The 15,331-nt window shown below is 34.5% G+C and overlaps 2 protein-coding genes across 2 annotated transcripts; one reads left to right on the top strand and one right to left on the bottom strand.

The window, feature by feature from the left end:
- Nucleotides 1-6,162: 6,162 nt before the first annotated feature.
- Nucleotides 6,163-7,023, bottom strand: LOC122588041. Its single transcript, XM_043760186.1, has 3 exons — nucleotides 6,793-7,023; nucleotides 6,360-6,701; nucleotides 6,163-6,288 (listed from the first exon to the last, which is right to left on the bottom strand). Exons 1-3 carry the CDS (start codon nucleotides 6,820-6,822, stop codon nucleotides 6,163-6,165), a joined length of 498 nt encoding a protein of 165 aa, XP_043616121.1. The 5' UTR covers nucleotides 6,823-7,023.
- Nucleotides 7,024-10,576: 3,553 nt separating this feature from the next.
- On the top strand, nucleotides 10,577-12,656 carry LOC122589987 (probable (S)-N-methylcoclaurine 3'-hydroxylase isozyme 2). Its single transcript, XM_043762318.1, has 2 exons — nucleotides 10,577-11,494; nucleotides 11,833-12,656. Exons 1-2 carry the CDS (start codon nucleotides 10,598-10,600, stop codon nucleotides 12,439-12,441), a joined length of 1,506 nt encoding a protein of 501 aa, XP_043618253.1. The 5' UTR covers nucleotides 10,577-10,597; the 3' UTR covers nucleotides 12,442-12,656.
- The last annotated feature ends 2,675 nt before the right edge of the window (nucleotides 12,657-15,331 follow it).

Here is a 15,331-nt window from a genome sequence, read left to right as displayed (position 1 = left end):
AAGGGTCCGTTTGGTTGTGGAAAATGTTTTTTTAAAATTTCATTTCTATTTTTTAAGAAAATAAAAAGGGGTTTATATTTTCTAGAAAACAAATACAAATTTTGAAAACACGTTCTAATTAAAAAACTAGAAAACAAGTTAGAGATATGAGGAGAGAAAAGAAGAATGAAAAATGAAAATGGGGAACAAGTAAAAGATGTTTTCAAGTTTTTCATAGAAAAGTATAAATCATTCTTTTTTGTTTTCTTAGAAAATATTCTTAGAAAACTATGATCAGAACACGTTTTCTGTTTTCTATATTTTCATGGAAAACAAAAATGAAAAATAGGGAGGGTTTTCCAGCAACCAAACGCAACCTAAAATTTCCAAACCCGATTATTTTGGTTTCTAGATATGGACTAAAGTTTTACCAAACCTTTTGCTAAGTCTCTAGCAAATGGGTTTTGCAATGTTTATGTTAAAAAAAAACTTCTTGTTAGTTTTTCAAAATGTTGAAATACAACATATATATATTATTTGTTTATTCTCAAAAATGTTTGACTATTTAAGAAAAGTCGACGTTGGCGTGCCTGAAAAGTTTGACTATCTAATATTTGGACTTTCAGAATATAGATTAAATGGTTAAAATTACATGCCTTGGTTATCTCATTACTCTAATTAACATTATGATGCTCAATTGAAAACAAGAATAATGATGATAGAAATGATGTAATTTTAATTCTAAGATAAAAATAATGGATTTTATATACAAAAAAATTCTTGAAAGAAACACTAGAAATTTATCAGTTCAAGAATTTGAACCTAAAATATATTGGTAAAGTAAAACCCAAAAAAGTCTCCTTACAATCCCATGCAGTAAAATGAAATTTTGTCTTTTCGTCGGCTCGCTAAGAAAATAACACAAAAGTCTTCAAAACACTTTTAAATAAAAATCAGTGTTGGAAAGTGGGTGGTTTGGGGTGTTTTTTTTCGGCCCAGCAAAAATAAACGAGGGTGGGCTGGTGATTCATGGCCCAAATAAAACAATAGAATGAAAAAAAAAGGGGGACGTGTAGGCCGACCACCCCTCATGTAACCCGACCACCCCTTTTGGAGCGACAGTCGCTCCTAAAGGGGTAGTAGGATACGACAACGGGCGATAGCATACGATAACATTACTGTACGATTCGTACCCACCCACCCTTTAGGAGCGACAGTCGCTCCAAAAGGGTGGGTGGGTACGAATCGTACAGTAATGTTTCTGTTTCCCCGTGAACATTCATCCTTTATAACATCTCGTTTCATATTCATTCTTGGAGCAACATTTCCATTTTGATATTCAATCGTTTTGATATTCGATTGGTTTTATATTCATTCATTTTGATTTATTCGTTTTCATTTATTACTGTTAAGTGTTTTTATTATTTTAGATGGATTGCTTGGAGGAAATTTTCTTAAATCCAAATGCGCCGGAAGGTGTAAATGCAGAGTTTGTGTACGAAGAGCCCGATGACGAATTTGAATCCCCAGATGTCCGTGATGAATTTGATTACGATCACGATGTTTTTTATACCAAGGAGGTATGTATATAATCCAACCTTTTCATTTTTGTATTATAAAAAAGTGTATAAGAAAGTGGATTATAAAAAAGTATATAAAATAGTGTATTAAAAAAAAATGTATTATAAAAAAGTGCATAAAAAGTGTATTAAGAAAAAGTGTATAAAATATTGCTATAAAAGTATGTAAGAAAACTAATTATTAAAACTACGGATAAAAAATTGTTTATAAAAACATATTAAAAAATGTACATAAAAATGTAGATTAACAAAAGCTATTAAAAGATTGTTAAAAAAAAGGTGTACAAAAAAGTGTATTATAAAAAAGTGTATAAAAAGTGTATTATAAAAAAGTGTATAAGAAAGTGGATTATAAAAAGTATATAAAATAGTGTATTAAAAAAAATGTATTATAAAAAAGTGCATAAAAAGTGTATTAAAAAAAAGTGTATAAAATATTTCAGGTGTTTGACACACACATAGATTTGGTAGACTGGGCTCAAAGAACGGCAAAGGAGCTTGGTTATGTGTTAGTAACACGAAGATCAAATGTCACAAAAGGCGGAGAAGTTAAAAAGGTGGTCCTTATTTGCAACCGTGGTGGAAAAAAAGATAAGCGGTCAACCGGGGCACCCAAAGGGAGTACCAAAATTGACTGTCCATTCAAATTGGTAGGCCGTCTGACAAAGGACCATAGTTGGTGGGTTGAAGTTATAGATCACCGACATAACCATCCATCAGCTTGTAATTTGGAAGGTATTGCGTACGCAAGACGACTAACCGATGTTCAAAAAGAATTTGTGGACGAAAAGGCGTTGCTAGGTTTAGGGCCAAATAGCATAAGGGACCAATTGAAGGATGCATTTCCCGGTATCTTGACCCGTTCACAAGACATTTCTAACTACCTGCGGCAACACCGGCTAAAGCACGCCCAACAACGAGGGGAAACTCGAATGCAGGTGAAATAAGAAACATACCTGCATGTGGATCATATAACTATATGTTTATTTTTTAAAAAAATACGAATTCCTTATACTTTGGTTGTTTACCCGTTGCAGATCGTGCTCCAATTACTATCTGACCATCAGTACACGTATCAGTACACGACGGATAGCAAAACCGGATGTTTGACCAATCTCTTTTTCGTACATCCTACATCACTTGACATATGGCGTGCATTTCCTTGGATCATTGAAATAGACGCCACGTATAAAACCAACGTTTACAACATGCCGCTTGTTGAGATTGTGGGTGTCACTCCAACTGGCAAGACATTCAGCATTGCGCACGCACTTATTGAAAATGAGCAACATGCGACATACACATGGGTGTTACAGTGCTTGAGGTCGACGCTCGAAAAAGGCCTCGTCGTGCGTGTGGCACTCACTGATCGGGATCTGGCCCTCATGAAAGCGGTTAAGGATGTGATGCCGGAAACGAAGCTGATACTGTGTAGAATACACATTTGGAGGAATATTGAGTTACATGCCAACCCATCGTTTAGGTCAAAAAAAGATTATGGTTTGTTTAGACACCGGTGGGATCAACTCGTAAACTCAATCACGGTTAAAGAATACGCAGAGAATGAGCAGCGGCTAAAAGTATTCTTGGCAGATAAACCAAGTATATACATCCCGTCCCCATACTGTTTTTATGATAACGCTTACGATGTAACCATGTAGCTAAATCACTTTTTATTTTCCTGCAGATCTTTATAAGTATCTACAAATACAGTGGCTTGCCTCGTACAAGGAGTTATTTGTGTCATGTTGGGTCGACCAACACCGCAACTATCGTAACTACACTACCAACAGGGTTGAAAGCGAGCATTCTTTGCTGAAGTCAGTTATGCATCAAAAGCGGCTTACGTTCCACAGAATCGTTGAATGTGTTAACTCTGTTGTCAGCGGGCAATACACCAAAATAAAGGGGTCACTGGAACATTGCAGGCAGTACAATCAAAATAAACACAACTATCCCTGTTTAAAGGATTTGCTCGGTAAAGCCTCCCATGTAGCCTTGCAAATTATGGTTGACGAAATTGATCGATTGAAAAATACAATAAAAGGGGACGTGTCAAAGTGCGGGTGTACGGTATGGGCTAGTTGTGGCTTGCCATGTAGTTGTCGACTTCTAACATACATGCAGGAACGTAAGTACAGTTCATTCAGATACAAATGGTCCATTTTACTTAAAAATACTTAATGTAATATTTTTATTCCTGCAGGAAGGCGTGTACAAGAATATGAGATAGATGCATTTTGGTGCAGGCTCGATATAACCCAGTCCACCTGCCTGCCTGGAAATGTGAACAAAGACTCGGATGATGACGAGCCTGTTGAGGCCTTTTGTGGCGAGGTTACTGCTGTCTTGGAACGACAACCCATAAAACAAAGGAAAAGCTTGATGTCCAAAATAAAGGACCTCATCTATCCGGGTCGGTCCAAAATCAAGGATCCAGAGGTCCAAAAGAAAACACGTGGTAGACCTGTTGGGTCAAAGAAAAAGGTATATTATTATAGTCTAGCAAATTATTACTTGTTAAATACTATCATCTAACTTAATTATTCATTCATTCATTGCAGATGCCAGACTTGAACGTATCACCTCCGATGCCACCACCACCAAAGTTGAAAAAGTCAAGGTCCGTGCACGTGACCACACCTAAAAATCCGGATACCGCACCAGACTCAGGCTCATGCTACAGAGACTTTCATCCGGCGAGACACAGTGAGCATGTGCCCACGCAGTCACGTTTCGCGGAGCCTGACACCGATTTACGGGAGGACACCCGTGGATATATTGATGACTTGATCCGATCGTCACAATATTCAACAGCAGGGCCGAGTAATGAGCCTACAACCGAAACCCCATTCTTAGATCAGTTGTTCGGCGCAGCCGAACCCGCGTACTATCCTGTGCCACCAACAGCACCAACAGGCTTAATGGATCAGTTCTTCAGTGCCGATACTTATTTTCCTGCAGGTCCTAGCACTACGATGCCAGCTGCACCATCATCGTACTTTGATTTTTTCAATACGCCCACACAACCTTCGATGCCAGCAGCACCATCACCTCCGATGCCAGCAGCACCAGCACCATCACCAATATCTCCCATATCAGCTGAGCAGCAATTGGCTGCTCTACCAGTACCACCACCTAACACTAGCCCACTGCAGACGACGGGTATAAAGAGTTACCTTGACGACATACCGAATGTATTTAGACCATACGTCAAGGGGATTATTAATGTCAGGGGTGATGGCAACTGTGGATTCAGGGCACTTGCTGTTGCATTGGGATACGATGAAAACGAAGGTTACGAGTGGATCCGACTACATATGTTGGCCGAGTATGAAAATAACAAACAATTCTACGATGAACTAACAAGATGGGGACAGGTTGAAGCGAGCTTTTTTGAGGGGTTATCGCGGTCTTATGTAGGGGTGTTTAGACCAACTGCCTACTGGATGCACATGACTATGGGGACTATGTTGTTGTCCAACAGGATGGGTATAGTAATTAACTGTTTATCTACTGCCGCCAGTTGGACTTCGTTCCCATTTACCTATGGTCCTGATGAGATGCCTAGGACAGAGCCCATATCAATAGCATTAGTACAGGGTCACGGTCACTATATCATGGTGCAGTTGGAAGGTGACTACCCGATGGCCCCGGAGATCGCATATTGGGTACAGGATCGTGTAAGGCCTCCCGTGAGCAAATGGAAAGATTTGTACGGACACCGCCAGTTAGCCTACAATAGATATATAGATGCAACTAAACCTCCTCCCATCTATATGGGAACAGTGGACTCATCTGATTAGGATTGTAATAAAGTTATTTGTTTTTTGTTTTACCCGTTTTTTTCTCCTTTTTTTTTATTAAAGGAAACTTGGGGTGTTACTTCATAACTTTATCATGTTTTTACTTGGTATATTTCTTATAATAATATATTAATACTACGAAATTTGGGGTGTTAAATTTTTGCAAACCGGATAGTCCAGCATCATTATAAACAAAAAGTACACAAATAATAAAAAAGTCCATATCAAACACAAATAATAAAAATGTACATAACAAACTGTATTTATAAAAATGTCCCTATTTCGTACAAACAAAAAAAGTCTAATCATCGGAATCGTCGTCGTCCTCACCGGCATTATCATCACCCACACCTGGTCCGGATACAGAGCCTGTCCCACTAAAAAATCCACTCATATCCGAGAAGCTACCAAAATCCCCTGATGGAGGTCCAAAATGCGCCGATCTCCCACCCCATAACTGGCGGGGGTCGAAATAGTCATCACCAGGGTGGTTCAAGTCAACATGGTAGCCGGAAGGTTGGGATGCAGAGGGGCCAGAATAGGATGCAGAGGGGCCGGAGGAGGATCCTTCCGGAGGTCCATAATGTGGTTGCGGCAACTCACCAGGGAAATCATGGGATCCGAAACCCCTGAGAATCCTCCCTAGTCCGCGCTGATGTCCGGATCGCGATCCAAACGCTTCCGGGAACAACTGCGTTGGAGGTGTCGGTGCAGGATCCTGTGAATGTCTCTGCTGCACAGCTTCCAGACGGGACTGCATATAAATAGTAAGGTAAGTTTAATAAATGGAGCAGTAATTAAAAGTAATTTAACTTAAAGTTATGTATATACCGCAACTTCCGGAGGTTGTAGTCTGTGGGTTGCCGCCCAAGTCGACTCCCACGTGGGGGTGGCCCCTCCTTCTTTTCGTTATGGTGCTTGGCCTGCAAACAAGTCAAATAATTAGCATTTAAAAAACACAACAATTGTATACTTTTGTTAAAACCAAACGTACCAACGCCCGATCGTGGGCAAGAGAAATAGATCGCCGACCCTGAGTCCCCACCGCCTGTTTGGACCGGTTTGTCTTGTTTGTCTCGGCCCGCTTCACCCGGTCATCCCTCGTATAGAAACTCAATAGTTTTCCCCACTCTTCCGGGTCCATACCAGTTGGCGGTGCTGTCTGCAGGGTATCTGCTGAGCCTACACCCCCCCGTGCTGTAAAATGCTGAGATTTGAATTTTGACTTTCTCTGCCTATATATGCTAGCTGCATCAGCACGGAAAGCCAGTTTTGCTGCCTTCCGGGTGGGGTCGTCCTCATCAAGCTCTAAGTACTGGTCCATCGCAAAATAGCGCTACGTTGTTTACAAATACAAGTTAGCATTTTCAGGGTTATCATTGAAAAACATATTAAGTAAAAAAATATAAAAAGAAACATATTCTAACCTGTACTTCCTCCAAGATATGGTCCCTCATAGACTCAGGCACATCGTCCCATGACTCGTAGTACTAGGGGACATCTCCGATCAACGAGCCTAACAAAGATTTGTACATAGCCCCGTAGTCCCCGATCGACTGAAAGGTCTTTGATTTGTAGTCGAAGTACATGGGTAACGGGCCTCCATTTTTCTTCAAGGCAGCCTCAAGTTTTAGATTTTTGGCTGCCCCTCTTGGTGGTGGTGGTGTTTTCTTCGAGCCTACAAAACCAATAAGTAACAATAACATAAATAAGTTACTTTAAACGATAAGAATAAAATTATTTCAATGCATAACTAAATTTAATGTAAAGTCAATTTTCTTACCGCTGTTTTTGCAGCCTGATATTTTCTTCCACCACGATCGGTGCGGATCCCTCCCATCGCCGTCGCCGCCGTGAGCTCCTAGCATTTTTCTTATATCTACATAAATAATACACGTATTATAATACTTTTTATATCAACTTTTTAAACAACTTTTTTTAACTTAATTTTTATATGACTTTTGTACTACTACTTTTTCAATATATGTTATAATATCTTTTTATACTTATGTTTTAATACTTTTTTTACTTATACATTTTCCTAGCATTTTTCTTATATCTACATAAATAATACACGTATTATAATACTTTTTACATCAACTTTTTTAACAACTTTTTTTTAACTTAATTTTTTATATGACTTTTGTACTACTACTTTTTCAATATATGTTATAATATCTTTTTATACTTATGTTTTAATACTTTTTTTACTTATACATTTTCCTAGCATTTTTCTTATATCTACATAAATAATACACGTATTATAATACTTTTTATATCAACTTTTTTAACAACTTTTTTTTAACTTAATTTTTTATATGACTTTTGTACTACTACTTTTTCAATATATGTTTTAATATCTTTTTATACTTATGTTTTAATACCTTTTTTACTTATACATTTTCCTAGCATTTTTCTTATATCTACATAAATAATACACGTATTATAATACTTTTTATATCAACTTTTTTAACAACTTTTTTTTAACTTAATTTTTTATATGTCTTTTGTACTACTACTTTTTCAATATATGTTTTAATATCTTTTTATACTTATGTTTTAATACCTTTTTTATTTATACATTTTTATATTTTCTAATACAAACATTTTCTAGTACAAACTTTTATAAACTTTTTTTTAAATATAATTTTTATATACTATGTAATACACTTTTTTTACATTTTATATTATTTACACTTTTTTACAAACATTTTTACATAACAAAAACAACAACAACAACAAGAACAACAACAACAACACAACAACAACAATACGTTAAATCTATGGGCATATAAGATCGATCCTAATACATTTATGCATAACAAGAATAACATCAAACTAATACATATACTATATAGCAAATTAATAGATACAAAATAAAAAAAAAAATTAAAACTTACTTCGACGTTCGGAAAGGGATAACGACGGGTCGCTCCTAAAGCCTCACTGAAAAAGTGGGTCGCTCCTAAAGCCTCACCGGAATACCTTGGCCGGAAAATATGGGGGAGAGGGGGGTTGGATCGGTTGGGGTTTACGAAAGAGGTAACGACGGGTCGCTCCTAAAGCCTCACCGGAATATCTTGGCCGGAAAATATGGGGGAGAGAGGGGTTGGATCGGTTGGAAAGGAGAAGAGAAAAGCGGGGGTCGGAAAATATGGAGTAGGAGTATGGAGAAACTGATGAAGAAGAAGGGGGGATCGATCGGTTTTTATTTATTCGAGGCACCCGTTAGGAGCGACCGTCGCTCCTAAAGAGGGGGTTTAATGCACCCCTTTAGGAGCGACCGTCGCTCCTAAAGAGGGGGTTGACGGGTCAGCGGGTATATGCATAGGTATCCGCGAGCAATTAATGGGTCTACCCTTTAGGAGCGACAGTCGCTCCTAAAGAGGGGTGGTCGGGTTACAGAATATTCCGTGGTCGGGGTATGTGGCCTGAAAAAAAATTGGAACCGCCCCCATTTGGTGTGCGTGTATGATTGGTAAGTCAAAAGTCAACCAAAAACCAAAACTTTTGCTGCAATTGAAAAAAAATATATTAATTCTTTTAACTAAATAGCATCATTTAGATGATAAAAATTAACATCCTATCCTCCTAACTATGAAATGAAAAAAACTCAAGAGTCAAGATTAAAAAAGGAAATTAGTGAACTCAAGAGTCAAAATTAAAAAAGAGAATTAATGAATAACACATGTCACCTTCTTATAGTTTTAGGAAATTTTTAAAGCTAATCTTTAAGATTTTAACATTTTCTAATTGAAAAATGGGGGATGTGCAACTGATCTAGTTATTCGGCTTTGAGAATTCTTAGTTCGACATTTAAAACAATGGGTTTTGATTTCTCACTACTATACTCGAACATAAGATCACATATGATTTACAAATTCTAATGGAATTTAATGGAATTAAAATTCAATTTTTACTTTCTAAACTATTTAATTGTCTAAAAATAAAGAAATTTTATTCCATTTGAATATGAACGTTCTCTTAGAGGTATAAGAAGAATTTTTATTACGTTCATCATTATATTAGTGTTAGTTTTAGCTCCTAGATAGTTTTATAAGCATTCATATCACAAAATGAACCTACAAAATGTTTATACAAATACTAGTAACTACAATATGTTTAAAATATGTTTGAAAATAACTAAAATATTCCACTAACTAAAATATGTTTAAAATCAAAATATAATATGATATGTATAATAAAACAAGTTTGAAAATAAAACAAAATATAATAAAATATTAATAAATAAATAAAACTGGTGCACGAAAATTAACAAAACACGAAGTGATAAACATATATATAAAACTAATGCATCATAGATAGTACCAATTAATATAAAATTTTGTGATTTATCATTTAACATATAATGATTTTCAGTTAATAAAAATGATTATAAGTATTTTATGTGTTTTGATAGTTAATTGATTACTTAAATCAATACATGTATATATATATATATATCCATATCCATAATAAATAAAACAAGATTGTTTTCCACAAGTATTTCTAGATGTTTTTGATATGACAAACTCAAATTTTACCTTAAAAAGTTTTTTTATTCAATTATGATGTTATATTAAAAAAGTAAAATAGAAATAACCCCTTACATGTTTAATAAAAATATTAATTATTTATTTAAAAGAAAAAAAAATCTATCTTATATAGTATTACAAATAAAATGACTTTTTTTTATTTATTGATAGTTAATCTTATTAATTATTATTGTGTTTATTGATTTATTAACTTTATTATTATTGTGTTAGTTAAATTATTAGTTTTTATTAAGTATAATATATCAATAACAAACATTATTTATATATATTTTTTTATTTTTATGATTTTAAAATTATAATTAACATGCATGCTTGGGTTGATTCAATTCACAAGTATATAGATATATACACATATGTGTAATGTAATTATATATGAACCAATTAATTAACGAATAAAGTTAATTTAACTATCTAGCTTAACAGGCTTGACTATTCTTTAATTATCATGGGCTCATCGTATTATCTTGCGCCAAAATTCAAATCGAGTTTATCCCTTATTTAGATTAGATATTCTATATTAAGAATGTGAAGCCATTTCAAATATAACACAAACTTGACTATATATTTTGAAGCTTCGTTGCAGATGGCTAGCTCAACACTTGAGGCTATATATATCGCATCATGCAAGAAAAATATAATTCACTCAAAAACAAAAACAAAAACAAAAAACATATCAATGGAGATTCTAAGCTTAGCCTTTTTCATGGAAAACAACTTACTAAGTTCTCTATTTCTTTTCTTAACACCTCTTATCTTAATTTTCATTATGAAAAAATATTATACGTCTATTAAAAACCTCCCACCAGGACCACGACCATTGCCGATCATTGGCAATATACATCAGCTAGGGAATAACCCACATATCTCAACCGCCATGCTTGCCAAAAAATATGGCCCCCTTATCTCCCTTCGCTTAGGTTCACGACTTCTTGTTGTGGCTTCATCCCCAGAAGCAGCCATGCAAATTCTAAAGACACAAGACCGACATCTTTCTGGTCGAGCCACACCAGATGCAATTGTACTAAATCCTAATGACCACAACGTTATTTGGGCTTATGATTGCAACCAAAATTGGAGATCATTAAGAACCCTTTATCGGGCTGATTTGTTTTCGCCTAAAGCAATAGAAGCACAATCTAATATAAGAAACGAAAAGTTGGCTCAAATGGTGGATTTCTTGAATACCAAGCAAGGAAAAGTTGTGCATATTGAAGAAGTTGTTTTTACTACTATGTTCAATACTCTTAGTAACATTTTATTTAGTACGGATCTTCTTGATTTGAACAAAGAAAACGAAACTGCCCATGGATTAAAATGGGCAATCCAAAAGATACTAGAGAATACAATGGCACCAAACGTTACTGATTTTTTCCCTGTAATTGGGGGATTAGATCTTCAAGGATTAAGAAAAGAAAACTTGAAATATCTTCAAGTCGTCTCTAGCTTTATCGACCCTATAATCAATCAAAGGAGGGATCGAATGGCTTCTTCAAAGGTGACAGAGGAAAAAGATTTTTTGGACCGAATGCTTGAAAATAATTTTCCAAATGCGCAAATTAACATCTTAATTCTGGTAAGTTTTATATAGCCATCCTTATTGTAGTATTCACACTCTGTATCCACATTTTAATTGTATAATAAGATGTTTTACAAATCGTAGAACTTCTTGTTAAACATTTAATCCAGTTAGTGGACTTTCACTAATTTTAACTTTACGACATTGTCCTTTTCTTTGTATAAAAACATAATTTCTAAATTAAAAAAAAAAAGCATTATTAAACGGTAATATGTTTTCTAACACAAATTATAAACAAAGAAATATTTGAAGATAACCCCTAATAATATAACTTAATAAAAAAATTAAATTTTTCATGCATCATATCTTCTTAACTAAATATACTCTATATGCAGGAACTATTCATTGCGGGAACAGATAGCGTAACATCAACTACTATATGGGCAATGGCTGACTTGATAAAGAACGAAGGAATCTTGGAAAAAGTAACAGAAGAGCTCAAAAGAGAAATCAAGTCCATCTCTATGATCATGAAATCCGATCTTAACAAATTGACTTATTTCAACGCTTGTATCAAAGAAACACTAAGATTGCACCCGGTTGTTCCTCTCCTACTTCCACGAAATGCTGTCGAAACTTGTGAGGTTATGAATTATACAATCCCACAAAACTCTTCAATATGGGTCAACATCTGGGCAATTAGCCGGGACCCAAATGTTTGGGAGGACCCTAATGCTTTTAAACCCGAAAGGTTTCTTGAGTCAAACGTCAATTATACAGGCCATGATTTCGAGTTTACACCTTTTGGTGGTGGGAGGAGGATGTGTCCTGGTATGCCTTCCGGGATTAAGAGTTTGCAAACAACATTGGCGACTTTGATTCTAGGATTCGATTGGGTTCTTCCAAATAACGAGGATCCAACGAAACTTGACATGAATGAAACTTTTGGATTGACTTTGCAAAAAGAGAAGCCTCTTGAGCTTATCTTCAAATGCAAAGAGTAATGAATGGCTCAATTTATTTATTTATAAGTTTTTAAGTTTAGCCTTAATATGTATGTCTTGAATAACATACATGTATGATGTATTTTTATTCATTTATTTTATTAATAATTCGGTCACTCCGTTAAAAAAATAATAATTTGTTCACTATGTAATATCCTAGTCATACGTTGTATTTTTGTATATTTTGAGTTTATTAAGAGTTTTTTTTTTGAAAATTTTATGTTAAGGAACTATAGCTACAACCACCGGCGCATTGTGCGGGTAACGTGTTAGTTAATTTAGTATATTTAATTATATGTATTTCTATTAATTTAATTTATGAAACATTAAATAGATTTAAATATATATTAATTTAAACTTGTTGATTTATGTGATGTAAAGTCTTCAACAAATTAATTAAATTAAAATAGAAAGTCTTCAAGAATAATAAGAACTTGCATAATAAAAATTGGTTGACCCTCAGTATATACGCTATATACTATTTTTAATACGACGTACAGATTATCGTACGATGATTTATAACTTTTAATTTATATCAAAAATGAAATCTGTACATGATTATTGTAGAACATATGTAGATTGCAAGGTTCATTATGTCAATATAGAAGTATAGGGTTCGTATTGTGAATAAGTATGTTAGGCGGTTAATTGTAGTCTGAACATATATATATCCGATAGTTAAGAGTGTGTAGATTAATGTACGTACATCAAAAGGCAGAGACTATTGCATTGCCATTTTGACGCAGGACATAGTATAAGGCCGTTCCTTATAGGGCTTCTAGCCCGCGTCTTGGCCGCGTCCGACGCACAAGAAGCAGCAGACACTATAAGCACCGTCCGCTTCTTGGCTGCGTCTTGGTGCTTACTTCTGTTTGTAGACGCACGAAAGTGGTAGACATGTGGGCCCGAATGAATGTAAAGGTTGTTTAAATAGTGTAAGAAGCAGGTTAGAAGTGGGGATTATAAGGAGGGAGTGTTCTTGGTGTGTTTAGAAGTGATGAATAGTTTTAGAAGTGAATTAGAAGTAGTTCCTGATAAGGAGAGGCCTAACTAGTGACACCAATGACAACGTTATATTCATTTTCTCCATGAAACAATGCTACTAATCCGACAGTAAATTAAATCTGAGAGAATAGTTTTCAAATTGGTGTCGTGTTTGTCAGTTTGTGTATATTTGGATCTCAAACATACATCGGCTGGAAGATTGTGTCTTTCTACCCAACCAAATTGGGCTGGGTTAGTAATAAAAATAAAACCAAGGAAGGAGACCCGTCAAGAATCCGCCAATGTGGGCAAAATATTGGCCAAAGCCAGTTCAAATTCTTCATATATAATTGGGTCGACTAGCTTAAAAGAGGATTTATTTCAAAGGAACAAGATTACTGCTGCCAAATGTGCCATATATCTAAAGTGAGTTTAAAAAACCAAAACCTTTTAAGTGAAATTATAATGGTAATGGCATTGAATTAAGCCACAAATGGCTCAATTAAACGAGAAATTAAAAAGAAATAGACAAAGCAATACACAAACTGCCCATTTAATAAAGAAAATAAAAAAATCTATAAAAAATAATCATTTTACACAAATTTCTTATTAAAATGACCTATTTAGTTTTCTTCTATTTAAAAGGTCTCATTTTAAAAATTTCACAACAAAGATAACGTCGTTAATTTTTAACGTCAGCCCTCCATTAAATGTCACGCCAATACCGCCGCATCATCAAAATTGATTACGTGACCTTTGTATTAAAACATTGCTCGTTATTTTTGGGTTGTTCCATGATCTGTACTCTCATTTGAAACATCAAGTTTGTCAAACAATAAAGGTTAAAAGAAACATCGTAACACTATTTATTCAAAAAATTAGAACTATCATAAGATTCCGTAACTATATTTATATAATCAAGTAAATATTTGACAAATCCACTGCTGATCTTGTTTGAGTAGATATTCTAGTTTGTGACGAGCTCAATAAGCATTGAGTTAAGAGTATTCACAACGGAAAAAATTAAATGGTTAAAAGCTTTTTTTTGCCACATGTAATTTATTATGTTCAAGTTATTATTCTAATAGAAAAGCTTTTTTTTAAGTTTTTTATAAGACTATATTGAGAAAAGCTTTTGTTCAAAAGGTTGAGGTTCTTAACCTATTAATCAGATAAACCTTATTACCTAATGGTGTCAATCATTTATAAAGACTTTTTCTTTCAAAATAAGTCTTTCATCAACTATATATTATTAAGACTTTTTCTTTCAAAATAAGTTTTTCATCAACTATCATTAGCTAGATCTTACTTAAATAGTCTGAAACAAGCCTAGATAGGCCAAATCTAGACAACAAATTAATAAATCAACCCTACTTTTAGTGGTAGACTGGTAGTCATCATTATAGGAAAAAAACAATGATATTTTTGAGACCAAAAAGTGAAAAACAAAATATAATGTCATGATTCAACATATAAAAAACAGAGGGAAAATATACTAAATCCAAACTGCTGCTTAAGATGAATCCCAAGAAGAACGAGACCAACATACAAGTTAATCATATAACATATATACATTGTATAGAAATCTTTCGATGTACCAAGGAAAAACAACAATGTCGAAACGAATGCCACATCTTCATTCCCCAAATAATTGTGAAATAATATAGCTTTCGTGAAATGGTAGTTTTACCCTTATAAAAAAGCTACAAACAATATTGCATTTATCTACATTTTTAGTGAGTGTGAACAAATTAAAATTTTTGTCATGTTTTTTTGTGTGTAAAAATATATAGAATTAAAAGTGTGTACAAATTTCTCCGCAATAAAAGTGTGTAGAACTAAAATTCACACTTTTCAGTGTGACCTTTCATATATAACTATTTTGTAATGCCTCATTTGTCTACAC

Source organism: Erigeron canadensis, chromosome 2, assembly GCF_010389155.1.
Source record: "Erigeron canadensis isolate Cc75 chromosome 2, C_canadensis_v1, whole genome shotgun sequence".
Taxonomy (NCBI): Eukaryota; Viridiplantae; Streptophyta; class Magnoliopsida; order Asterales; family Asteraceae; genus Erigeron; species Erigeron canadensis.
Note: the sequence above shows the minus strand (reverse complement) of the source record. Positions and strands in the feature narration are given on the sequence as shown.